We start from the raw sequence: 26,339 nt of genomic DNA on the forward strand, positions 1-26,339 counted from the left end.
AATAACGAGCTGAAGTTATTAATTCAGAAAAGCAGAAGGGTGACTATCATTGAATTTTTATTTTTAAAAATAGATAGCTGAAGTTTATATGTTCACTTGCTATTGCTTTTCATTTCTTAGTACTATGTCTCTCTAGATTATCATTCTTTTATTATTTTGTTATTTGAAAGTAATTTTATATTTATTTATGAAGAAGTAATGTTTTAAATTATAATTGATATCGTTTATTGATTATTTACTATTAAGAAGGTAAAATATGTAATTTGATATATATTTTTTCGAAACTATATTTTTTGATTGTTTGACAATGAAGACATTATAGTAGATTTGTATTTCATAATAACTTAAATAATATTGCATTGTTTATACTTGTAATAACATGTTGAATATTATATTTTCTATGAGTTTCTTCAATCCTTTTTAATTTTTTAAAAATTTTAATGTGCTTTCTATAGTTTTTGTGTTATTAAGCTATTTTATTAATTTATAAATTACGAATTTAAAGTTCCATGGGGCTTATGGCCCGCCCTGTACTGAGTAGAACGTTGCGCCTCACGCCACCTTTTAAAACACTGATGAAGAATATTACATTGCAATATATATACAAATCAAAACTTATTGACAGTTACATAAAATTGATTATATATAGTTCGGCACCATTTATCCTTTCTAATCATACGCCAAATCTGGAAACTAATATCACAACCACGTCAAAATAGTTAACAATTTGCTAACTAAAGTAAATCTATCAGCTCCTAGAAATTTTTATGGAATCAAGAAGCCTATTGGGTTGACAGGGATTTTTTTGCATATTGACGTCGCAAGTCAAAATAGACAATGACCGTTGCAGATCAAGAACAGCAAAGCTGCACGCTGTTGCAGAGTGCCACAAGAAGTGCTTGAAACTCTGAATTTTATCCTAAGCAGAAGATCTATCATTTTCCTTGGGTCGCCATCCTCTTGCGTATTTCAAGTGCTGTATTGAATATCCCGAGGGTTGGCTGGTTGCATACAAAACACTTCTTGTTCTTCGCATGGTGCTGTTAACCACAACAACAAAAGATGATAGGAGAAGGTCAATACTCATTGCATTATCAGCCAAAAACAAGCTGGCATTCATCAATGGGATTTGTGATGAACCTGCCTTGGATTCAAAGGATCATGCACAATGGAGTAGGTGCAATGACATGGTAACCTCATGGCTTTTAAATTCTCTAACTAAAGAGATAGGAGACAGTGTAATCTATTCCAAATCTGCAAAAGAACTTTGGAGTAGTCTTGAGCATAGGTTTGGACAATCCAATGGAGCCAAACTCTATCACCTACAAAAGGAAGTTGCTAAGACAGTTCAGGGAAATAGCAATATTGCAGCATACTTCACAACTCTGAAAAAATTATGGGATGAGTTAGATTCCCTGAACTCACATTTAAGGTGCACTTGTACCTGTGTGTGTGAAGGGAAGAAGAAAGTAGCCAAGTTCCTGGAGGATCAGAGAGTCATCCAATTTCTAATGGGACTGAATGATGTGTATGCACCTGCAAGAGGCAATATTTTCATGATAAGCCCTCTTCCAAGTATGGATCATGCCTATTCCATCCTCCTGCAAGATGAAAGTCAGAGGGAAATGTTTGTTAGCCCACAATATCCAACAGATGGTGCATCTTTTATGGTAGGAGCTCAAGGGAAGTTTAATCAAAGAAACAATATTCAGAAATCATGGGGAACTCCTCAGAAACAGGGGAACTTTCAGAACATGCAACAAAAGTTCAAAAGGAAGACGAAATACAATCCTAATGTGAGTTGTGGTCATTGTATGAGAACAGGGCATGTAAGGGAAGATTGCTACAGACTAATAGGATTCCCAGATGATTTTCAATTCACAAAATCAACAAATCAGCCTACTATAAAGGGAAATGCAGTGGTGACAACACAGGAAACAAGTAGCGAAGGAAACATCAGCAGTCAGAACCAGTTTTTCAGTAAGGAGCAAGTGTCAGAATTAGTAAACATAATCAAGCAAGTCCAGATTGAAAGTGCAGCAGCAACAACATCAGAAATCAATGCTAATGCTGTAGCTGGTACCATACTCCAACACACAGGAACTTGTCTTGCTGTTTTCAACACTAAAACATGGATAATTGACTCAGGGGCCTCTGAACATATGTGTTTTGATGCTAGCTCTTTCCTATCTCTTACTCCTCTTCCTGCACCTTTGCACATTAGCTTACCTAATTCATTCCAGTTATGTGTTACACATATAGGAAGTGTGTCTATTCAGCCTGATATGGTTCTTCATAGAGTGCTTCATGTACCTTCTTTCAAGTATAACTTATTATCTGTTCATAAGTTATGTCTTCAATTCAGTTGTTCTTTGAATCTAACTTCTAATGGGTGTATGTTGCAGGTCCCTTTAGTGGGGAAGAGACAAGCTTTTGGTGAAGTTAGAGATGGATTGTACCTTTTTCAGCCAGCTAGTAAAGAGTTTGTCTCTCTTCTTAGAAAAAATGTAGTTTCCATTCCAAAAGGAAGAAATTCCAGTGTCATTTCTACCCCTGTTTCCTTTTCAGTACCTTTACCTGCTATTGCTACTGCTACTGTAAGGCAATGGCATGTTAGGCTAGGGCATTTGCCCTTTTCAGTAATGAGAAATCTGCATTTTATTAAATTTCCCTCTAAGTTTGATTGTGTGTGTCACATCTGCCCTCAAGCTAGGCAAACCAGACTGCCTTTCCCCTTGAGTCATATTAAGAGTTCTGCTATTTTTGATTTGATTCATATTGACACATGGGGGCCATTCAAGACTGTGACTTATAATGGTTATAGGTATTTCTTGACTATTGTGGATGACTATAGTAGGGCCACTTGGACTTTTCTCTTAAGTTCTAAGGGGAATGCTTTTTCAGTCTTGAAATCATTTATGTGCATGACAGAGAGACAGTTTAACTTGAAAATTAAGAAGATCAGGTCTGATAATGCCATGGAACTAGGAAAAGGTTCACTAGAAGCAAGTTTTCTTGAATCAGAAGGGATTATACATGAAACCTCTTGTGTTTCTACCCCTCAACAGAATGGAGTAGTTGAGAGGAAGCATAGACATCTTTTGGAAGTAGCAAGGGCACTTTTATTTCACTCTAAGGTGCCTCTCCAATACTGGGGAGAATGTGTGTTGACAGCTACATATCTGATCAATAGAATCCCCTCTAAGGTTCTAAATGGATTAACACCCTATGAGGTATTGCTTGGTACACAACCTAGCTATGAATCTCTCAAGAGCTTTGGTTGTTTGTGCTATGTCTCAACTTTGTCTAACAACAGAGGGAAGTTTGAGCCTAGGGCAAAAGGTTGTGTGTTCCTGGGATATGCACAACATCAGAAAGGTTACAAGGTTCTGGACCTTGTCACTGAGAAGGTGTTTGTATCTAGAGATGTTAGGTTTCATGAAGATCAATTCCCTTTTTCACACTCACCTCTCACATCTGATTTCCCTTTCTTTCCTCAAGACACAATCCCACCAGATACCTTACCCCAAAACTCAACAGAATACTCTTCTGGGACATCTAACCACTCCTCTACCCACTCCTCACCTAGCAGTTCTGCTACATGTCCTGGTCCCTCTACTTCAACCAACATCAACCTGACCCCTTCAGATTCTGCTTCTACTCCATGTTCTTCTCACTCACCCATTCTGTCCAGAACATTTTCTCCTTCATCAATCAGCACACCTATTCCAATTCCACCTCCATCAGTCAGAAAGTCTGACAGGGTAACTCAGAAACCAGCCTACTTAAATGATTATATTTGCAATAGCATCTATCTATCCGACCTTAGTTCTTGTCTATCCAAACCTCTCAAGCCAAATGTCTTTTCCTTCCATGCTCTTTCTATAGACAACCAGCATCTCCTTAAATCTATTTCTACCACATCAGAACCTAGCAGTTATTTACAAGCCTCTACCCATCCAGGTTGGAAAAGGGCTATGGATGCTGAAATTTCAGCACTTGAGATAAATAACACTTGGGATGTTGTATCCTTACCACCAGGGAAGAAAGCTTTACCTTGTAAATGGGTGTACAAGGTTAAGCATAACTCAGATGGTACAATTGAAAGGCTAAAGGCTAAGTTGGTGGTGAGGGGGGACATTCAGAGGGAAGGGATAGATTATTCAGAAACCTTTTCACCTGTGGTAAAGATGACTACTATCAGGTGTCTTTTGGCTGTGGCTATCAAGAAGGGGTGGAATGTGTCACAACTCGATGTTAATAATGCTTTCTTGCATGGGGAGTTGCAAGAAGAGGTCTATATGAAATTCCCAGCAGGCTTGACTCCTTCTCAACCTAATCTTGTTTGTCGACTAAGGAAATCACTCTATGGTTTAAAGCAAGCGTCGAGGCAATGGTATGCTAGGTTAGCTGGGGCTCTGAATTACAAAGGTTACTCCAGCTCTTTAAATGACTATTCACTGTTCTTTAAGCGATCAGGTGATTTAATTTCCATATTAATTGTATATGTGGACGATATACTCCTCACAGGTAATGACACCACAGAAATCGCACAACTTGCAGATTTTCTACACTCAGAATTCAAAGTAAAACATCTTGGGCACATTCATCATTTCTTGGGTATGGAAATTCTCAGAGAAAAGCATGGTTTTATAGTAGGGCAAAGGCAATTTACCTTGGAACTTTTGGCTGAATTTGACTGCACAGGTCCTGCTGTATCTTCACCTCTCGACCCTTACTCTAAATTGCAAGCTGATATGGGAGAGCCTATGCCTGATCCTACCATCTATCGCCATCTTGTTGGAAAGCTCAACTACTTAACAAATACTAGGCCGGACCTCTCTTTCGCTGTCCTTTGTTTGAGCCAGTATATGCAACGTCCTTGCATGTCCCACTATTCTGCAGCTTTGCGTGTTCTTCGCTATTTGCGCACCGACCCTTCTCAAGGGATTTTTCTTAATGCACATCCATCTTTTGATCTACTCGCCTTTTGTGATGCAGACTGGGCGGCTTGTCGAGATTCTCGCCGATCTGTTAGTGGCTTCTTCATCACCCTTGGTGGAGCTCCAATCTCTTGGAAATCGAAGAAACAAATCTCCGTCTCTATGTCCTCCGCAGAGGCGGAATACAGATCTATGCAAAGGGTGACCGCAGAAATCACTTGGTTAGTCCAATTGCTTGCAGATCTATCAGCTTCACCCACTTTGCCAGTGCCTGTTCACTCGGATAGCCAAGCCGCCATCCACATAGCTCGTAACCCAGTTTTTCATGAACGAACCAAACATGTGGAGTTGGATTGTCACTTCGTTCGTCAACAATTTCTGTCCGGTTTGATATCTCTCTCTTTTGTTCCGTCCGAATCTCAGCTCGCCGATCTATTTACCAAACCCTTATCTGGGGGTTCTCATCGGAGCATTTTATCCAAGCTGGGGGTCCATTCTCTCCCCTCCACCTTGAGGGGGGATGTTGAAACAGAAGAAGTTGTTGTCCAAGAAGAAGAAGAAGAAGCATCGCAGCAGATGCTGCGGATGAAGCTCTGTTCTCCCAGAAGAAGAAGAAGCATCGAAGCAGATGCTGATGTTGAAACAAAAGAAGCATCCACACAGACTCCTGCAATCTAACCTTGACCGTTAGATTAAAAGAGTCTCTGACTCATCTGGGCCCTTCATTTGTTAAGTGCCAAGCACATGAGTGAGCACATGCTCACATTTGTATTAGTGCAAATACACTAAAGTGAGTATGGGATCACATAGTAAACAATATACCTTGTCTAGGAATATTATACATACACTTTATATATGTATAGGAGGTAGATGTATATACAAGCCATGGTAGTGAATGTAAAGAGACAGTGAAAATTAATCTACATCAGCTCTTTTTTCATTCTTTCATGGTATTAAGGAAGTTGAAGGATAGAGCAGAGGTCTGCTCTGATACCATGAAAGAATGAAAAAAGAGCTGATGTAGATTAATTTTCACTGTCTCTTTACATTCACTACCATGGCTTGTATATACATCTACCTCCTATACATATATAAAGTGTATGTATAATATTCCTAGACAAGGTATATTGTTTACTATGTGATCCCATACTCACTTTAGTGTATTTGCACTAATACAAATGTGAGCATATGCTCACTCATGTGCTTGGCACTTAACAAATGAAGGGCCCAGATGAGTCAGAGACTCTTTTAATCTAACGGTCAAGGTTAGATTGCAGGAGTCTGTGTGGATGCTTCTTTTGTTTCAACATCAGCATCTGCTTCGATGCTTCTTCTTCTTCTGGGAGAACAGAGCTTCATCCGCAGCATCTGCTGCGATGCTTCTTCTTCTTCTTCTTGGACAACAGCTTCTTCTGTTTCAACAGTAGCTCAGATTGATTTCAGTAGTCTATATTGTTTGCCAGAAGCCCAACTAAAACAAGGTGCAGCTTTTACTTAAGGAAAAAGGTAAATTCCACTGGCTTCAGAAGTAACTCCGGCCTAAATAGTTGGTACTTTTGTATCCTAGTGTCAATATCTCCTCCACATCAGATATACAAAATTTCTTGTGTCCCTAGTTGCATTGCATAAGAAAAATGGAGAAGGGCATATCAAGGGCAATAGGCACCAAGAAGTCCATTACAACCATCTCACTCTTTCAACCCGTTGGCATTCTTTTCTGGGTGGTCGGGGTTGGGGGGACTGGGGAGGGAATAAATTTTATTATCACTTCAAACAAGAGGAAAAGGTTTAAAACAAGAGAAATAGAAAACGAACATAAAAGTTTTGTCATTCAATGATTCTATGACATGACTAGCAAACAAGAGAAGAAGGTCAATAAAATTACCTTTAATGCACAATGTGCACAGAAGTAATGCTTGCATTTGGTCACGATGGGATCAACGAAAGGCTGTCTGCAGATAAAACAAGCAAATGGTAAGGAGTCGTCATCATCTTCATCGCTCTTCTCTGCATCCTCGTCATCCTCATTGAGCATCCCCATAGCCAATTTTCTTTTCCTCTCTTTTGCAGCTTCCTCCCACTCTTTTTCAAGCTGCCACCCAGCTTTATAATCTCCCCAGTCATGCAGAAATTTGCAAGCATCCCCGTATCCACAATATCCCGTCTCTTTATAATCTTTACATATATCTGGATGATAGTCAAACCTCGTTGAAACTCTGATGTGGGCAGAAGCCCTAAGAGGACCGTGTGCGCCACAAGCTTTCTCACTGGAAATTGTATGTTCTCTTCTTAAACCAGCTTTGTAATCAGTGTATTGATTCATCCCTTTGTAGAGTTTATCATCAGCACTGCTCTTAGATTTTCCTTTTAAAGCCTCCTCTCCCAGCTTCAGAACCCTCTCTCGAATGGCCCGAGCATCTTTAGAGAACTCAGTCTCAGTTTCTAAAGATGCTGTTGCTCTACTGTCATTTTGAACTGTAATTTCCTTTGGGGACTCAAAATAAAAAAGCGGGGCCTTGTTACACTTTGGAGGTCCAGTAGAAAAACCTGCAATTGCTGGCTTTTTCTTCATATATATGACTGAACTTTCACCTTATGCATCTTCATTCTCCTCCTCTTCAAGCGTAAGCTTTCTGATATTTTTGGCCTTGGATTGTTTTTTGAAAGAATTGCATACTGAAAATAGCAGGAAAGAAAACATATTAAGCAAAAGCAAAATGCACCAGTAAATTGACAAGAAAAGGCAGAAACAAAATAGAACAGAAAAGAAACTTAGGATTAATATTTGCTAGCATAGAATACACACACACACACGCGTCCATGCGAAACCAGGAATACTAACGACAGCAGTACCTAATGGAACATTAGTTACACGGTCATGTCCAATGACAATTACAAGACGATCATTTATGATAACAAGAAATAGCAATAAAAATAAAGCAAGATAACAAAAGGAACCAGGAATACAAACGACAGCAGTACCTAATGGAACATTAGTTACATGGTCATGTCCAATTAGAATTACAAGACGATCACTTACGATAGAGTAACAAGAAATAGCAACACAAATAAAGCAAGATAATAAAGTTTCAATCATAACATTATGAGAAAGTGCACTGCATAAATAAGACGTTAGCTTCTGATTAGCCAACGGCATTTGATAATACTATGTATTTAGATTTTCCAATATTAAGACATAAAGATAAAATTGTTTTTAATAAATTCTGAGAAGATTATGCTAACTTTGAAATATTTTACATTTTTACTAGACAAAACCAGCGAAACAAAAGTTGCATTACTGTTAAGACAGTTAGAAAACATAAAATGGGTAGAAGCTTACGGTCAGCTGATGCCAAGGGATTCGGAAGTGGATTAGCATTGGGAGCGGGAGGATCAGAGGTTGTCTCAGAACAAGTAGCAGGAGTATTAGTTAACTTCTGAACAAGAGGCACATCCGTAATATCTCTCATCATGTTGGGCTTTTGAGTCAGCTGCTGCTGGACCTGCTCCTTCAGACCTGCTTTGCCACAAAATTAAAATAAAGATTATCACTCTGAAAAACTGATAAAATGCAACATGCAAATAAGCACGCAGATAAAATTTGGCCTGCATCTGTAGAAAGAATATTTCTTCAGAACTCAATAATGAATGTAAATCAGCTTTAACTAACTAATTATGAATTGATCAACTTGATTAGCATCAAAGTAGCATCGTGATACAGATAAGAGTTAGAAGTTAACAAGGAGTGAACAATCCATGCCAAATAGAATGTTACTCAGCAAAGTGGAACCTAGTGCACATTGCCTACTATTTGCAAATCCAGATACACTTTTTTATATTCTAAAAAAAGAGCCCAAAAAATATAAAATACCATTGCATATATATGCAAAATCTTTTCCACACTGAAAAACGTATTAATATTACTCCCCGGAATCGCCTCTTTCTCACTGTCCTGATAACCATTGCTACCATACCATGTAAAGCAAATCCAAACACTGTTACACACCTTAGAAGGTGAATAGCGAAATGCATATTAGCAAATAATAGGCTTTCCACATACACCGAAGCCAATTGACGTCTTTGCCTTTAATATTTGCTCACATTCAGTAGTTAAAACCCGAAAAATCGAACTTACAAGTTAGCTAACAAACATAAAATGTTTCAAAAAAATAAAACTTATATTATCAACAAATACACCAAATAGAGCAGAATATATAGAGCATCTATATCAAAAACCCTTACAAGTTGGTAATCGAGGTATTGATCAGTAATATACAACATAAAAATAAGAATATAAATAACTCATATTAATAATTCAGCATTATCTATCAAAATAGCAAGTTGCACATACCCTATCGATTGAATTGGTGAGACCAAAAAGCAAAAGAGTTCGAGCTTAAGTGATGGATTTCTATGGAGGAATGAAATTGAAGCCCTAGCTCGGAGGGTTTCACAGTTCAGGGGAAGAGTGAGGCGGGAGATTGATCGATCGAGAGAGAGAGTAGCTGGTTATTTGTTTGTTTTCCATCTATATATATAGCCTTAATAAAATATTAACGCCTTTGGAAACAAAGGCGCCCTTTTTTCCTAAACCAATTAGGACACAAATTATGAAAAAATGAGGGATTTTAAAATAGGCAAAATGCATAAATGGTCCATTGAAACTAATTATATTATATTTTAGATATATAATATACATATATAAAATATATATTATATCAACTTTTATTTTAGAAACAACTAAAAATTATTTTTCTCTTTTTAAAATATGGTTGTAACTTTTAAACACTTACCTAAAAATAATTTCATAAACTGATGTTAGATTATTTATGAATCGCATAATATTACAAAAAATCAACTAAACTACATGTTATAGCATGTTACATGTCAAAGTTTTATGAGTTATTAAATCCATCGATAATAATTATGGACTAGTTATTTTTAGTGACTCGAATTTATGTGACATTATTCTCACATATAGTAAAAACTGCTACTAATACCATATTTGTAGAAGAAAAATAAGCTTGGCTATCATTTAAGGAGTAAGATAATTATTTCCTCAAATTTTAGTTTACAATATAGTAAAAGATAACTATAAAAACTAAAGTTAATCCTCAATTCAACAATTCAACCAATTTGATTGTGATCTCTAGTTTACCAAAGTACATCCTAAACAATGCCAAAGGATGTGGTGCAACGTAAAAGGATGCCCTTAACTAGAGTTTAGAGATTTCGGATTCGAGTTCTGAGTATGGAAAAATAGTTGGTAGAGAGCGCTTTCTCCCTAATGAGCTCTTACGCGGCCGCGAAAACCAAAAAAAGAGAGTACATCCTAAACTCTATCCTACCTCCCCCTCCCCCACAACAACAAAAAAAGAGCGCACTAAGAATGGGCATCGGTCGGTTCGGTTCGGTTCGGTTATGAATATTATCAGTTTAGTGTATCGGTTATCGGTTTACAAATTTGATAAACCGATAACCGAACCGATAAGATATCGGTTTACCCGATAAGATAACTCAATATATAGTTAAGCAAAAAAGAGAAGACAATTCATTGGAGTTAAGAAAAAAAGAGAAGAATTCACATATAGTATACTACCCATTTCTGCATTCTGTCCAGTGGCCCAAACTGGAATAGTATTAATTCTTCAACAACAGTTGTCCAAATACATTAATAATAATACAAAGTAGTAGCAATTTCATCTTAAAATTAACAAGTCCAAACATATAGTACTAACAGTTCAAATTCAAGATAACAAGACAACAACTACACAATCCTTATAGGCTTCACCAAAACATCAGTGGATAAATACTTATCAAACTGCAACAATTCCCACAAAAATTTCCAAGGCATTAGCCGCCTCCTCCGATATGATAACAATAATAGTTGATTTAGAATTTTTATTTCACACAATACATGCACTTCCACAAGCGTTGAAGCCCTCAAATAGTCGACCAAAATAAACTGGATGTTGTTTGTCAAATGCCTAACCTGCAAAAAGAAACCATAGAGTAATCCCTATATGAAAATAAATTTTGTTATAGAAATTAAAAGCCTAAAGTATAAGATAAAATACTTACACCAGGAGAAACTAGTAATGTCTATGAAGAATGAAGATGAAGCAACTGAAGAGAGCGGTTGAGAAAGAATAGGAGAGAATGAACTAAAGCCCTAGCGTGCGCGCGCGCGCACACACACACACACACACACACATATATATATATATATATATATATATATATATATACTTAAGGATAAAGTCGTAATTTTATTAATTTTTATTGGGTTATCGGTTAACCCTTAGCAAAATTGGCAAACCGAAGCCCGAATCGATATCCTAATAGTAAAAAAATTATAAGAGATTTTTTCCTTTCTATACCATATATGAAACTTTATTACCAAATATGTGCATAGTATCTAAATTACCCGCCTAGTCCACATTTTTCCTACAATTTTTGTATCATTCGTTTATTAGGAATTAATAGGATAGAATCTTCCCCTAATAACGCGCGAAAAATCAGCAAAGAATCTTGGGATTGATTGATTCTACATTAAATTCAAGTTTTGAAACGGAAAGAAGATTTCGCAACAATTGCAGAACATATCTTCGAGATTCAACAAACTGAATTCAAATTGTAGAATATTCTATTCTTCGTCGTTTTCATAAATCAAATTGGCGATCGTATATCTGTTCTTCATCTTTTTTTTTCTCAATCTAGAAATCCAAAAAAATGAAAAAATTTAGAATAATACATCAGCAACAATACGCAATCATGTCCAAAATTGCAATCATGCTACAACTGAATGGGAATTGGGATAACTATGGCAGATTTAGAGATTTTGAAGTTGATGTCATTGTGGTAGATGAGAATGCAAGCTACAGTATTCTGATTTCTACAATTGCAGAACAACTATTTATTGATACTTCAGAAAAAATTGTAGAAATCAAATACATGGTGAACGACAATTGTCCCCTAATGGAGATTAGGAATGATATGGGGGTTCGTGTGTATATGGAGACCAAAAAGGAGAATAAAAACTTAGGTTCATATTCGTTATGTATAAGTGTACGAGATTTCAATATGGAATTAGCAATCACCAACGATAACACAAGTGCAAGTTTGTATAGTTCGAAATTGCATAGAATTATGGTTTTACGGTATTATCTACAAAATTACTACATTTATCTACAATTAAACTACAAATCAATTTAATGAAAGAATAAAGCAATGTTGTTTTAAAAATTATCTACAAAGTTACTACATTTATACGACAAAATAAACTACAATATATGATTAGAAATTGTTGATTTCAAAATATTGTCTTCAAATAAAACTACAATCTATGTTTAGAACAAAATCTAGTCAAATAAAATACAAATCAGTTTAATTATGCACGAAGCAGTATTGTTTTCACAAATTCCTACAAATTGCAATAGTTATAGTACAATTTAACTACAATGTCTGACATCCTAAAATGGATGACTACAAAATTTTGACTATATCTACAAATTATCTACAAAGATTCTACAAAATTATAATGATACTGTTTATCTTTATTTTGATGCAGGTTCGTCTGGATCCCTAAAGTTACTTGATATGCCATCCTCTCCAGCTATAGAGGATTATCAAAGTGAAATAATAACAGAATCTACGCAAACTGTTATTGAAGAAGGACAAGTGTATCAGGACAAGCAAACCGTAGTTGCTGCAATGAAGCACTTTTCTGTGATGCACAAGTTCCAGTTCAGAGTTAAAAGATCTAGTCATAGAAGGTATAGAGATATTTGTGGTGAAAATATCGTTACAAGCAGTGTTTTACTGAAGATATATGTTTTTTAAACATTGTAGATAAATTGTAGTTACATTGTAGTTAAATTGTAGTTTTATGTTACTTTATGTTAAAACAGTCCTTTTGTTGCATCTACATTTATAATCTGTATTAAATATTGTATGTTTTTGTAGCTACTGGCTTGTATGCGTTGGTGAAAACTGTAAATGGCACTTCAAGGCAACGTCAATTAATGATTCCGCAATGTTCAAGATAAGGAGTTTCAACCGACAACACACATGCTCCTTAATGGACGAAACATTCATACAGCGCAAACGTATTGCAGTTGTAGTTGGTAGCATGGTCATTCGAAAGTATTGTGATCCTAAGACTGTTTACACATCAAAGGACATACAAACTGACATGTTATCCGAACACGGAGTGAACCTAAGCTACATGCAATCATGGAGAGCAAAGGAAAAGGCTTTACAGTTTTTGAGAGGGAATCCGGCTGACTCCTACAGCAAATTACCCAAATATTTTTATATTCTTGAGGAGACTTATCCTGGTTCGGTTGTTAAATTGAAGAAGACAACAGATGAATGCTTCTTATATGCATTTGTTACTCTTTGTACATCAATAAGTGATTGGAAATATTGTAGGCCAGTAGTAGTAGTTGATTGGACATTCTTAAAGTTAGCCTACAAGGGGATTATGCACCATGGATGCAGCAGGTAAAAAGTGTAAAGCTTTTGTAGTTATTTTGTAGGCAATCTATAAAATGTAGATACGTTGTAGTTATTTTGTAGATATTACATGAAATGTAGATAAATTATCTATATTATGAAGATATATTGTAGTTGTTATGTATTTATATTTTTATATACATTTTCAAAGCTGACAATTAATATTTTATGAATTAATAATGTAGGTACAATATTGTCCTTGGCATATGCTGTGGTTGATTCTGAAAATGACGAATCTTGGAAGTGGTTCTTTGAGCAATTCAAACAGGCATATGATGAAAGACCATCAATGTGTGTTGTTTCAGATAGGAATGAGAGTATACTGAAGGCAACATCAATTGTCTATCCGGGCATGACACACTACTCTTGCATGTGACATATTTGGACAAATATAAGGTCAAAATTCAAGAAGGGTCATCTACAATTACATGAATTGTACTTTGCTACAACACAGTCATACACTCTAGATGAATTTAATGAAAGGATGTCGAAGATTGAAGAGGTAGACCCGCGTGTGAAATCTTACCTATATGATATTGGCTATCATAGATGGTCAAGAGTACATGCAACTGTGAATAGAACGTGGACAATGACATCAAATATTGTAGAGTCATTGAACGCTGTAACAAAAGATGCAAGAGAGTTGTCGATATTTGACCTTTTAGAGTATATGCGGACACTACTAGAACGTTGGACCAACGAGAAGTTATTGAAGGCGAGGGGTACTTTCACATTTCTTGGGTCCAAATTCAACAAAGAATTAAAGAATAACATAACATTATCTTAGAAGCTTAGGGTAAGATCTGTTTATTTGGTGCAGAAAAAATAAATTACTTAATATGCAGTGTTTCCATATTGTAGATAAATTATAGTCAAATTGTAGATAATTGTAGGTCGTAGATAAGGTGTAGAATCTTTGTAGATGATTTGTAGATAGGTTGTAGATAATCTATTTTTATGATTGAGATAATATTTTTTCTGTTTGTTCTGCAATTGTAGGTGAGGGCTTCAACAGATCATATACATACTGTGTTAGATGGTGTGAAGCGGTACATTGTGTGTCTAGAAAACAAGAAATGTAGCTGTGGCCAATTCCAACTTGAAGAACTTCCATGTGTGCATGCTTTGGCAGCATTAAGGCACAGGAATGAAACATATGAAAACTATTGCTCTTCGTATTACACAAGGGAGAGTCTTCTGCGTACGTATGAAATACCAGTAAATCATCTTCCTGATGAAAGCAAATGGAATGTGCCACAACATATTTTGGATGAGGTAGTAAATCTACCGATGGGAGATAAAAGGCAGCCAGGGAGACCTCAAAAGGAAAGGTATAAAACATATGATGAAATAAAGTCAAAGAAGTACAAGGTGTCATGTGAAAATTTTGGAGGTGAAGGGCATAACAAAAGATCTTACAAGAATGCGCCCAAGAAGAAATGAATATCATGTAGTTAGAATAGTTATTCAAACTAACTGTTAGTGAGTTAAAGTTAGCAGATTTTTTGTGTAATCGTTTAAGTTTTTAAGGATCATTATGAAGTAGACTACAATTTGTTTATATGTGTTTAATATGCTTTTATGTATTGTGTCAGACATCTAAATTTGTCTTTGATATAGTGTAATTAAATTTTAATATTTATTATCTACAATACAACTTATATAAAATAAGTAACTTTAATGTAAAGTGTTTCCAGATTGTAGGTAAAATATAGGTTAGATGTAGTTAAATTGTAGTCTTGGTAATAATTTGTAGATGATTTGTAGATAAATTGTGAATAATATATTTCTAGGATTGGAGTATTTATTTCTTCTGTTTGTTGTGTAATTTAACTTCAACGGACAGTTATATACAGATATTACCTAGAACTTAAAGGTATTTCGTAAAAATTATGAACATATACAAATACAAAATTATATACAATAACTACATTGAATGTTTCCAAAATATAAATATTGTCTATATTATTTGTAGACAAATTGTATTCTAACATCAAAATACTCATATTTAATATAATGAAGATATAGTGCTGCAAACAACCAATTTATATTCAAGTGAACAACTAATAATGAAGGATAAAATAACAAAACAAAAAGGTATGCTGAAATAAAAAAATAAAAATTTTGTTCATAAAGTAGTGTATTCTCCTTCAACTACAAATTGACATCAACTAAACTAGGAAAACAGGACTTTATTTCTTCTTTCTCTAAACTCTAGTCTTTTCATTCAAAGCAGGAGCACCCTTCCTCCTTGCTAGCCTGCCTGTAACTTCACTTTCACTGATTGACCCATCTTCTTGCTTCTTTGTAGCATAGTCTCATAGGAGAGCTCCATAGCGTCTACGGTGTTGGTCGATATTCGAAAGGTCTTCTGAAGGGATTGACAAATCTCCAAGGCTAACATACTCCGCAAAAGCAGCCACAAATACACCACAATCGCTGCATAAGACAAAAAAATTTAATTATTTAACAAATGATTATAAAAAAAAAATAATTAAACATCTAGAAAGAGAGAATAGTTTTTTTACAGTGATCCTTCCTTTTGTTGTGGAATCTCCGCAACCATCCACTGTATGTTGAGAGGGTCTGTAACTGGTTTCTCAATGTATGCCTTTGTGGTCTTGAAGTCAATGTCTTTACACTTCTCGTAGAAACCAGTGCAAGACAAATACAGAGGGATAATGATTGAAAGCTTATCAACACATGATTCAACAGCATTATGATGGTGTAAAGACACCATGGAATCATACACATACCGCTATGTCGAAAACGACCAACAACCAATGGAAATTCTCTACAATGTTCACGGGCATGATGACATAGTCAACTTCATTTCAGGCAACATTAGCAAGAAGTGTATACCCAAGAATATATTCTGCAACATCATCATCGGGTTTAACAACCGAATACTTTTTTTCTGGTGGAGAACTTATGAACTTCTCATAGATTTGTTCAATCTTTGACTTGAACAAGCAATCGGTTGTTGTAAACCTAGTGTTGTTGTTGTTGGGGACATATTTGCCTCTTTTTCTCAGGTAATACATAATAACATCAATGTGCTGCAAAATAAAATAAAATCTACTATAACCTACAGTGTAACTACAATTATCAACAAAGCAGCTACACTTTAAACTACAAAGTCAGAATTCAAATAATCTAACAAATAGCTACACTTTAGCTGCTATACACAACAACAAATAGAACACAGCAACTACCATGAGGTCTCAATAATATCTATATTCAAACTACAGTTAATATTATAAGTCTTCAACTTGCTCTACAAATTAACTACAATCATGAAATACAGATATACCAATTCTGTCCAAATTACCAAATATACAATTTTTACATACAATTCATCATAAAATATGATACATAAGGTCCAATCTAAATACAATTACATTATAAATAATAAGAGTAACATTTATAAGAAATGTCTACATTATATCTACAATTTATAATAAAAGGCATGGTCACATATATTTCATATCTACAATATAACTACAATTATACTACAAAACAGAACACAAAATGTCCCGACCCCAATCCCGGTCGTGATGGCGCCCAACACGATGCTAGGCAAGCCCGACCAATTACCACTCACAATCCCTTCTTATTAGAATTCATTACCAGTTTTCAGAAATAGATACCAATTTAATATAAGTAGAAGTCTGAAATAAAAGATTAAAATATGTGGAAGGCCATAATGAAATCTCTATAAATGCCCAACGATCTGGTGTCACAAGTCTAAGCCTCTAATACAATGTTTCTACAGCCTAATGCAGAAGTATGTCTAAAATGCGGAATAGTAAAGAAAGATAGAGGGAGAAATCGAGTCTGCGGACGTCATGTAGCTACCTCGATAACTCCGATGAAAAACTGAACGGCAGGAAAGCTCGCTCTACACCTCAGGGACACCTGTACCTGCATACACGGTGCAAGGAGTAATGTGAGTACTACGACCCAGTGAGTAATAATAATAAATAATGGTTGACGGTATGAAATCACGTAAAGGCACTAAGCAGTTCTATATCAAAGCAGTAAAACCGTTTAAAGAGAAAGTAGTAAAGAAAATTGAATGAAACTCTTTGAACTAGGTGAAAACAGGTAATTTGACAGGCATTAATCCAGTATAAATTCGCTCCTCGAGCATTTCTGTTCATTTACTTATTTCTTACCCTCAATACTCAATTCATATACTTCTCACAATAACCGAAATCGAAACATATATATATATACCGCTGCGGCGTGCAGCCCGATCCGTACATTGCTACAACGTGCAGTCGATCCATATAGATAGTCGACTATGCTCACTGGGGATGTGCAGACTCCGGAGGGGCTCCTACAGCCCAAGCGCTATATTGCTGCGGCGTGCAGCCCGATCTATATATATATATATAGCCCGATCCATATATATATATTTACATATTTGTCGCGGCGCGCAGCCCGGTCCATATAAGTATTTGTTGCGGCGTGCAGCCCGATCCAATATCATATATAATATCCTCACTATTGGGTCCTCAACCCCTCTCAGTCATTATAATCACAGCCTCTCGGGCACAATAATATAAGGTAGGGATCTCAACCCACATATTTCTCTCATTTATGGTTAACATTTCATAACCCGGTTCATATCATTTTTAAACAATTAGAAACATGACTGAGGATATGATTTTTAGCAAATAAGTGAAGAAAATCAGTCAAAAATCACATAAGGGTTCTACAGGTCGGCACAAGGCCCCAAACATGGCAACTAGCCCAAGTCAGGATGACAATGCATAAGTCTCAGTCAAAATGTAGTGAAAATATCAATTGGGATGGACCAAGTCACAATCACCAGTAGTAATGAACCCCACGCTCATCACACAGCGTGTGTCTCATCTCAGTATAGCACTATGTTGTACAAAATCCGGGGTTTCAAACCCTCAGGACATCATTTAAAATCATTACTCACCTCAAACTAGCCAAAGCTCTAGCTCGTTATGCATTTGCCTCTCAAATTGGCCTTCTCGCGCGTCGAATCTGACCAAAATCACAACGAACATGTCACATTATGCTAAATAAACAATACCCAATCGAAAACAATCGAAAAATATCAAAATTCTCGAAATTGGCAAAACCCGAGCCCCGAGCCCACTTCTCGAAATTAAGAAATTTTTACATCAACGGGTTCCTTATCTGCTCACGAGTTCATACATACCAAAAGTTCTCAAATCCGACCCCAAATGGTCCTCCAAATCCCCAATCATAATCTCAAAATCTCAAGCCCTATTTCTTCCATTTTTAGCAAGAATTCAATGATTTTCTAGGTGGATTTCACAATATAAATGAGTTTTAGGTCCGAAATTCTTACCTCCAAACGTTTCTCCTTGAATCCCTCTTCAATCTCCTTCAAAAAGCTCTCAAAATGATCAACTATGGCTGAAAAATGGACCCAAGTCGCGGACAAGAGGACTTAAAAACATTCTGCCCAGGCTTCATCGAGGTGTACCTTGCGTTGTGCAGGTTGTACATCCTCTTACCATTTTCCCTGTTGTACACCTTCTGTTAAAACTCCTATAACTCCTTGTAAAAATATTCAAATGACAAACGGTTTGAATATTTAAAAACTAAACTCGAAGATCTTCCATTTGATAGGTTGTACACCATATAACTCTTTATATATTCCAAGATATGAGCTTTTAAAATGCATCAGAAAATTCTGTCAAAACTGATCTACCAGCCATATTCGATTCATCATAACGTTCTGATAGAATATCCAAATCATGAATGGTTTAACTTTCTAAAAACTAGAATGCAAGGGCTACAACTTTCATGTTTTGAACTTTTTCTGATTTCTTATATATTTCAAGATATGAGCTTCCAAACTGGACTCATCGGACCAGAAATTTTCTGGTGCACAGCTGAAGCTAAACAAAAATCTGCAACTTTTCCAAAGATGAAATAGTCCGTTTAACCACCCGAAACTCACCCGAGACCACTGGGACCTCAACCAAAAGCACCAACACATCCTAAAACATTATCCAAACTTGTTCCAATCATCAAAACACCTCAATTAACACCAAAACCATCAAATTACATCGAATTCAAGCCTAAGTTCTTCTAAAACTTCCAAAACACGCATTTGATCAAAAACCCAACCAAACCACGTCCGAATGACCTGAAATTTTGCACATATATCCCAAATCACCTAACAAAACTACAACAACTCTCGGAATTCCATTCCAACTCCCGGATCAAAATCTCACCTATCAACTGGAAATCGCCAAAATACTAACTTTGCCAATTCAAGCCAAATTCTACACCGGACCTCCAAAACCACTTCCAATCATACAAGATACGGATAACGAAGCATGAAAAAACAGAAAATGGGGAAAACAGGGCGGTAACTCATGAGACAACGGGTCGGGTCATCACATCCTCCCCAACTTAAACAAACGCTCGTCCTCGAGCGAGTCAAGAAACATACCTGAAGCCTCAAACAGGTGAGTATATCTGCTCCGCATCTCCCGCTCGGTCTCCCAGGTAGCTTCCTCCATGGGCCGACCTCTCCACTACACTTTTACCGAAGATATATCCTTTGACCTCAATTTCCGAACCTTACGACCCAAAATAGCCACTGGCTCCACATCAAAGGTCAAATCATCATCCAACTGAACCGTGCTGAAATCCAAAACATAGGACGGGTCCCTAACATACTTCTGGAGCATAGAAACATGAAATACCGGATGCACACTCGACAAGCTGGGTGGCAAAGCAAGCATATAAGCCACCTCCCCAATCCTCCTAAGTACCTCAAAAGGTCCAATGAATCGTTGACTCAACTTTCCTTTCTTTCCAAATCTCATAACACCCTTCATGGGTGAAACCTTCAGCAAGACCTTCTCACCAACCATGTAGGATACATCTCAAACCTTTTAGTCCGCATAACTCTTCTGGCGCGACTGTGTTGTACGAAGCCTTTCCCGAATCACCTTCACCTTCTCTAAGGCATCCTGAACCAAATCTGTCCCCAATAGCCTAGCCTCGCCGGGCTCGAACCAACCAACTGGAGATCTACACCGCCTCCCATACAAAGCCTCATACCGAGCCATCTGAATACTCGACTGGTAGTTGTTGTTGTAGACAAACTCTGCAAGCGGCAAAAACTTATCCCATGAACCTCCAAAATCGATGACACAAGCATACAACATGTCCTCCAATATCTGAATAGTACGCTCGAACTGTCCGTCCGTCTAAGGATGAAACGTTGTGCTCAACTCCACCTGAGTACCCAACTCTCTCTGAACGGCTCTCCAAAACTGTGAAGTAAATTGAGTACCTCTATCTGAGATGATGGAAACTGGAACACCATGCAATCGAACAATCTCCCGGATATAAATCCCTGCCAACCGCTCTAAAGAATAGGTAGTACATACAGGGATGAAGTGCGCGGACTTGGTCAGCCGATCCATAATCACCCAAATAGCATCAAATTTCTTCGAAGCCCGTGGAAGTCCAACAACAAAGTCCATAGTGATCATCTCCCACTTCCACTCGGGAATAACCATCTGTTGAAGTAAGTCACCTGGTCTCTAATGCTCATATTTCACCTGCTGACAATTGAGACACCGAGCTACAAATCTCACAATATCTTTCTTTATTCTTCTCAACCAATAGTGTTGCCTCAAATCTTGATACATCTTCGTGGCACCCAGATGAATAGAATACCACGAGTTGTGGGCCTCCTCCAGAATCAATTCTCTAAGCCCATCCACATTGGGCACACAAATCCGGCCCTGCATCCTTAACACACCATCATCACCGATGGTCACATCTCTGGAATCATCATGCTGAACCTTATCCTTAAGGACAAGCAAGTGCGGATCATCATACTGGCGCTCTCTGATGCGATCATATAAGGAAGACCGAGAAACCACGCAAGCCAACACCCGACGGGGCTCCGAAATATCTAGTCTTACAAACCGATTGGCCAAAGCCTGAACATCAATTGCAAATGGTCTCTCCCCAACTGGAATGTACGCCAAACTCCCCATATTTACTGCCTTTCGGCTCAAAGCATCGGCCACTACATTGGTCTTTCCCGGATGATACAGAATAGTAATATCATAATCCTTAAGCAACTCTAGCCATCTCCGCTGTCTCAAATTAAAATCCTTCTGCTTGAATAAATGCTGAAGACTGTGATGATCCGTGAATACTTCACAAGATACGCCATACAAATAGTGCCTCCAAATTTTCAATGCATGAACTATGGCAGCCAACTCCAAATCATGAACAGGGTAGTTCTTCTCATAGGGTTTCAACTGACGAGAAGCATAAGCAATCACTCTACCCTCCTGCATCAATACACAGCCAATCCCAACTCTCGAAGCATCACAATATACGGTGTATGAACCTGAAGCTGATGGTAAAACCAACACTGGAGCTGTGGCCAAAGCTGTCTTGAGCTTCTAAAAGCTCTCCTCACACTCGTCCGACCATACAAATGGTGCACCCTTCTGAGTCAACTTGGTCAAGGGCGATGTAATGGATGAAAATCCCTGAACTTGCCGTCGATAATATCCTACTAACCAAAGAAAGCTACGAATCTTTGTGGCTGAGGATGGTCTAGGCCAACTCTGAACCGCCTCTATCTTCTTTGGATCAACCTGGATACCTTCGCTGGACACTATATGTCCCAAGAATGCCATTGAACCGAGCCATAACTCACACTTGGAGAGCTTCGCATAAAGCTTCTCCTCCCTTAATCTTTGCAACACTACACGCAAATGCTCTGCTTGCTCCTCCTGACTACGCGAGTACACCAGAATATCATCAATGAATACAATAACGAATGAATCCAAATAAGGCTGAAATACACTTTTCATCAAATGCATGAACACTGCCGGGGCATTGGTCGGCCCAAAAGACATGACAAGAAACTCATAGTGACCATATCTAGTCCTGAAAGCAGTCTTAGGAATATCTGAATCCCTGATCTTCAATTGGTGATAGTCCGAACAGAGATCAATCTTGGAGAACACACTCGCTCCCTGAAGTTGATCAAATAAGTTATCAATGCGAGGCAAAGGATACTTGTTTTTCACTGTTACTTTATTCAATTGCCTGTAATCAATGCACATTCTCATTGTGCCATCTTTCTTTTTCACAAATAAAACTGGCGCACCCCAAGGTGACACACTAGGCCGAATGAACCCCTTATCTAGGAGTTCCTGAAGTTGCTCCTTCAACTCTTTCAATTCTGCTGGTGTCATACGATATGGCAGAATGGAAATGGGCTGAGTGCCCGGCACCAGGTCAATACCAAAATCAATATCCCTATCCGGCGGCATGCCCGACAGGTCTGCAGGAAATACATCGGGAAAATCCCTCACAACTGGGACAAAATCAATACTAGGAGTTTCAGCTCCAACATCTCGCACAAAAGCTAGATATGACAGACAACCCTTCCCAACCATACGCTGGGCTTTCAAGAAAGAAATCACTCTGCTAGGAACATAATCAGTCACACCACGCCACTCGATCCGCGGTACACTTGGCATAGCCAAAGTAACTGTCTTAGTATGACAGTCTAGAATAGCATGACACAGAGATAACCAATCCATGCCCAAAATAACATCAAAGTCCACTATGCTCAATAGCAATAGATCAACTCGGGTCTACCGACCCCCAATAGTCACAACACATGACCGGTACACATGGTCCACAATAACAGTATCGCCTACCGGGGTAGATGCGTGAATAGGTAAAGAAAGAAACTCCTAGGGCGTACCCAAATAATGAGCAAAATATGAGGACACATAAGAATAGGTGAAACGGGGATCAAATAATACAGTAGCATCTCTGTGGCAGACTAAGACAATACTTGTGATGACAGCATCTAAAGCAATGGCATATGTCCGGCCTGAAATAGCATAAAAACGGGCCTGGCCACCGCCTGATCGACCTTTCCCTCTGGGGCGACCCCTGACTGCCTGACCTTCACCCCTAGCTGGTTGGGCGGGTGGTGAAATAACTGGAGCGGAAGTCAAGGGCTGACCCCTTTGCTGATATTGAACATCATGAAGTCGAGGACACTGTCTCCTCATATGCCCAAACTCTCCTCACTCATAACAACTACCCGGTGTTAGAGGTAGGGGCTGAAGGGAACTTCTGGAACTAGAAGGACCAGTAGAATGACCTGCTACGGAAGAATCCTGTACTGATGGAGCACGAGATGAACTCTGAGCTGGGAGGGCGCTTAGTGAAGGCTGACCCTACTGAGAACCATGATAACCACGACCTGAAGATCCCCCGCGATACTCTGGACGAGCCGACTGAGTGGGCCTGAAAGAATAGCCTCTACCATGCTGGAACTGGCCCCTAGACGGAGCACCACTGAAACTCCCAGAACCTCAAGGCCTCTTGGCCTCCCTCTCCTCTCTATCCTGCTAGCGAGCCGTCTCAATCTCCCGAGCAATATCAACCACCTCTTCAAATAAAACACCCAAACTCTCTCTCTAGTCATCAAGATACGGAGATGGTAATTAAGGCCATCAACAAATCTCCTGATCCGCTCACGATCGGTCGGAACCATCCAACTAGCATGATGAGCCAACTCAAAAAACCTTGCCTCATACTGAGACACAGTCATATCTCCCTGCTTTAGCCACTCAAACTGCCTACGCAGCTCCTCCCTGCGGGACTGCGGTACATACCTCTCCAAGAAGAGAGTGGAGAACTCCTGCCAAGTAAGGGGCACTGCACCAACCGGCCTACGCCTCTCATATGCCTCCCACCAAGTGAAGGCAGCCCCAGTAAATTGAAAAGTAGTAAATGCCACACCACTAGTCTCAAGTATCCCTACTGTACGGAGCATCCGCGGACACTTGTCAAGAAAACCCTAGGCATTCTCGCCCTCAACACCACTGAATGACGGAGGCTGAAGCCTGCCAAACCTCTCAAGACGGCGCTACTCATCATCTGGCATAACTGGTACTACAAACTCCTGAGCTGGTGCAACCGGATGAGTTGGAGGTGCCTCCAGGGTTTGCAATCCTTGTACCACCTGCTCAGGTGTGCGAGCAGTGGGGGTCTGGTTGCCTCCCCAGGCATGTGAAGTAGCCGATGTTGTGGTAGCTGAAACTGCCTGAGCTAGGCCAGTGCAAACTGTCAGGATCTGAGCCAAGGTCTCCTGTAGACCCGGAATCACAATAGGCACTGTCGGTGCCTGGACTGGAACTGGGGCAGCTGGTGGATCAATAGGTGCTGCCCACGCTACCCTGCCTCTGCCACGACCGCGTCTACGGCCTCTGGTGGCCTCAGTGGGTGGCACCGGTAGTCGTCCACCTCGTCCAGTAGCACGAGTCCTCGCCATCTGCGAGAGAATAGAATAACAGAAGTTTAGTTCTCGGATCAACCAAAGTCGCACGACAAGAATTTTAAGAATATGAAGTTTTTCCTAAAGGTTCTGCAGCCTCTCGAGGATAAATACAGACATCTCCGTACCGATCTGCGAGACTCTACTAAACCGGCTCATGACTTGTGAGACCTATGTAACCTAGGCTCTGATACCAACTTATCACGACCCCAATCCCAATCGTGATGGCGCCCAACACGATGCTAGGCAAGCCCGACCAATTACCACGCAGAATCCCTTCGTATTAGAATTCATTACCAATTTTCAGAAATAGATACCAATTTAATATAAGTAGAAGTCTGAAATAAAAGATTGAAATATGTGGAATGCCATAATGAAATCTCTATAAATGCCCAATGATCTGGTGTTACAAGTCTGAGCCTCTAATACAAGGTTTCAACAGCCTAATGCAGAAATATGTCTAAAATGCGGAATAGTAAAAAAAAAGATAGAGGGAGAAATTGGGTCTGCAGACACCATGCAGCTACCTCGATAACTCCGATGAAAAACTGAACGGCAGGAAAACTCGCTCTACACCTCAGGGACACCTGTACCTGCACACACGGTACATGGAGTAATGTGAGTACTCCGACCCAGTAAGTAATAACAATAAATAATGGTTGACGGTATGAAATCACGTAAAGGCACTAAGCACTTCTATATCAAAGCAGTAAAACCATTTAAAGAGCAAATAGTAAAGAAAATTGAATGAAACTCTTTGAACCAGGTGAATGTTGATACCCAATTTTTTCCTATGTATTTCTGTACAAAATACTTTCAAAACAGCATGTACATACATATATAAGCATGCCCCAAGAATTTTGGTATTTTTCCTAATTCTTAAAGATTTTTAAAATCGATTTATTGTCTATTTTAGCAGTACAAAATCCATAATTATTCCCAAAATCATCAATTTTGGTGAATAATTTATTTTATTCCTATATTTATACCAAAATATAATTAAGGTGATTTTTGCACATTTTTACAAATTCGTTTGGCATTTTTAAAAGCTAAATTGCATATAATTGCAATTATAGCCTATTTTGTAATTGATAGCATCTCATAATTATAAAATTAACCCCAACATTTTTTAATAAATATTTATATGATATTTGTTTACCAGGTACTTTTAATTTGTTCTTAAAATCGTTATTTCTATTTTTTATAAAACAAAATGAGAAAAGTGGCTATTTACAATCTAGCCTCAATTGTATTTCAATTTCAGCCAATTTGGCACCCCTAATTAACCCAACTCAGCCCCAAATTCGAGCCCAAACTACCCAGCCCAATTACCTTTAACCCGACCCAACACCTACTCAACCGACCCAGCCCATAACCCTGTTCAATCTCGGCCGTTGATCACTTAGATCAACGACCACCATTGATTCTTTCCTTTTTAATTTCAAACGACACCTAAACCTACCCCATTCCTCTAGAGACGCCCCCTTTGAATCCCTTCTTTCTCTCAACTCTCTCTC

At 38.3% G+C, this 26,339-nt stretch overlaps 2 protein-coding genes across 3 annotated transcripts; one reads left to right on the plus strand and one right to left on the minus strand.

Annotated features, from left to right (window-relative positions):
* Nucleotides 1-562: 562 nt before the first annotated feature.
* LOC107774336 (zinc finger CCCH domain-containing protein 1-like) lies at nt 563-9,469 on the minus strand. Of its 2 annotated transcripts, none has more exons than XM_075237401.1 (6): nt 9,295-9,469; nt 8,284-8,460; nt 6,829-7,619; nt 1,445-1,601; nt 1,145-1,322; nt 563-1,040 (listed from the first exon to the last, which is right to left on the minus strand). In XM_075237401.1, exons 3-4 carry the CDS (start codon nt 7,513-7,515, stop codon nt 1,509-1,511), a joined length of 780 nt encoding a protein of 259 aa, XP_075093502.1. In that variant the 5' UTR covers nt 7,516-7,619; nt 8,284-8,460; nt 9,295-9,469; the 3' UTR covers nt 563-1,040; nt 1,145-1,322; nt 1,445-1,508. The 2 variants fall into 2 exon arrangements, with proteins under 2 accessions (XP_075093502.1, XP_075093503.1); XM_075237402.1 differs by having other exon boundaries at nt 1,426-1,601.
* Nucleotides 9,470-11,717: 2,248 nt separating this feature from the next.
* Nucleotides 11,718-14,903, plus strand: LOC142172753 (uncharacterized). Its single transcript, XM_075236432.1, has 6 exons — nt 11,718-12,063; nt 12,514-12,718; nt 12,909-13,345; nt 13,646-13,788; nt 13,915-14,082; nt 14,460-14,903. Exons 1-6 carry the CDS (start codon nt 11,718-11,720, stop codon nt 14,901-14,903), a joined length of 1,743 nt encoding a protein of 580 aa, XP_075092533.1.
* The last annotated feature ends 11,436 nt before the right edge of the window (nt 14,904-26,339 follow it).

Source organism: Nicotiana tabacum, chromosome 18, assembly GCF_000715075.1.
Source record: "Nicotiana tabacum cultivar K326 chromosome 18, ASM71507v2, whole genome shotgun sequence".
NCBI lineage: Eukaryota > Viridiplantae > Streptophyta > Magnoliopsida > Solanales > Solanaceae > Nicotiana > Nicotiana tabacum.

Excerpts from the sequence above, each read along its gene's own strand:
- LOC142172753 (XM_075236432.1), top strand. The coding sequence starts at position 11,718 with ATGTCCAAAATTGCAATCATGCTACAACTGAATGGGAATTGGGATAAC. Across the intron at positions 13,789-13,914 it reads GGAATGAGAGTATACTGAAG|TCATACACTCTAGATGAATT; the intron begins GCAACATCAATT and ends GCTACAACACAG. Across the intron at positions 14,083-14,459 it reads TTGTAGAGTCATTGAACGCT|GTGAGGGCTTCAACAGATCA; the intron begins GTAACAAAAGAT and ends CTGCAATTGTAG.
- LOC107774336 (XM_075237401.1), bottom strand. The coding sequence starts at position 7,515 with ATGAAGAAAAAGCCAGCAATTGCAGGTTTTTCTACTGGACCTCCAAAG. Across the intron at positions 1,602-6,828 it reads GTGCACATTGTGCATTAAAG|GAGGATGGAATAGGCATGAT; the intron begins GTAATTTTATTG and ends TTCATCTTGCAG.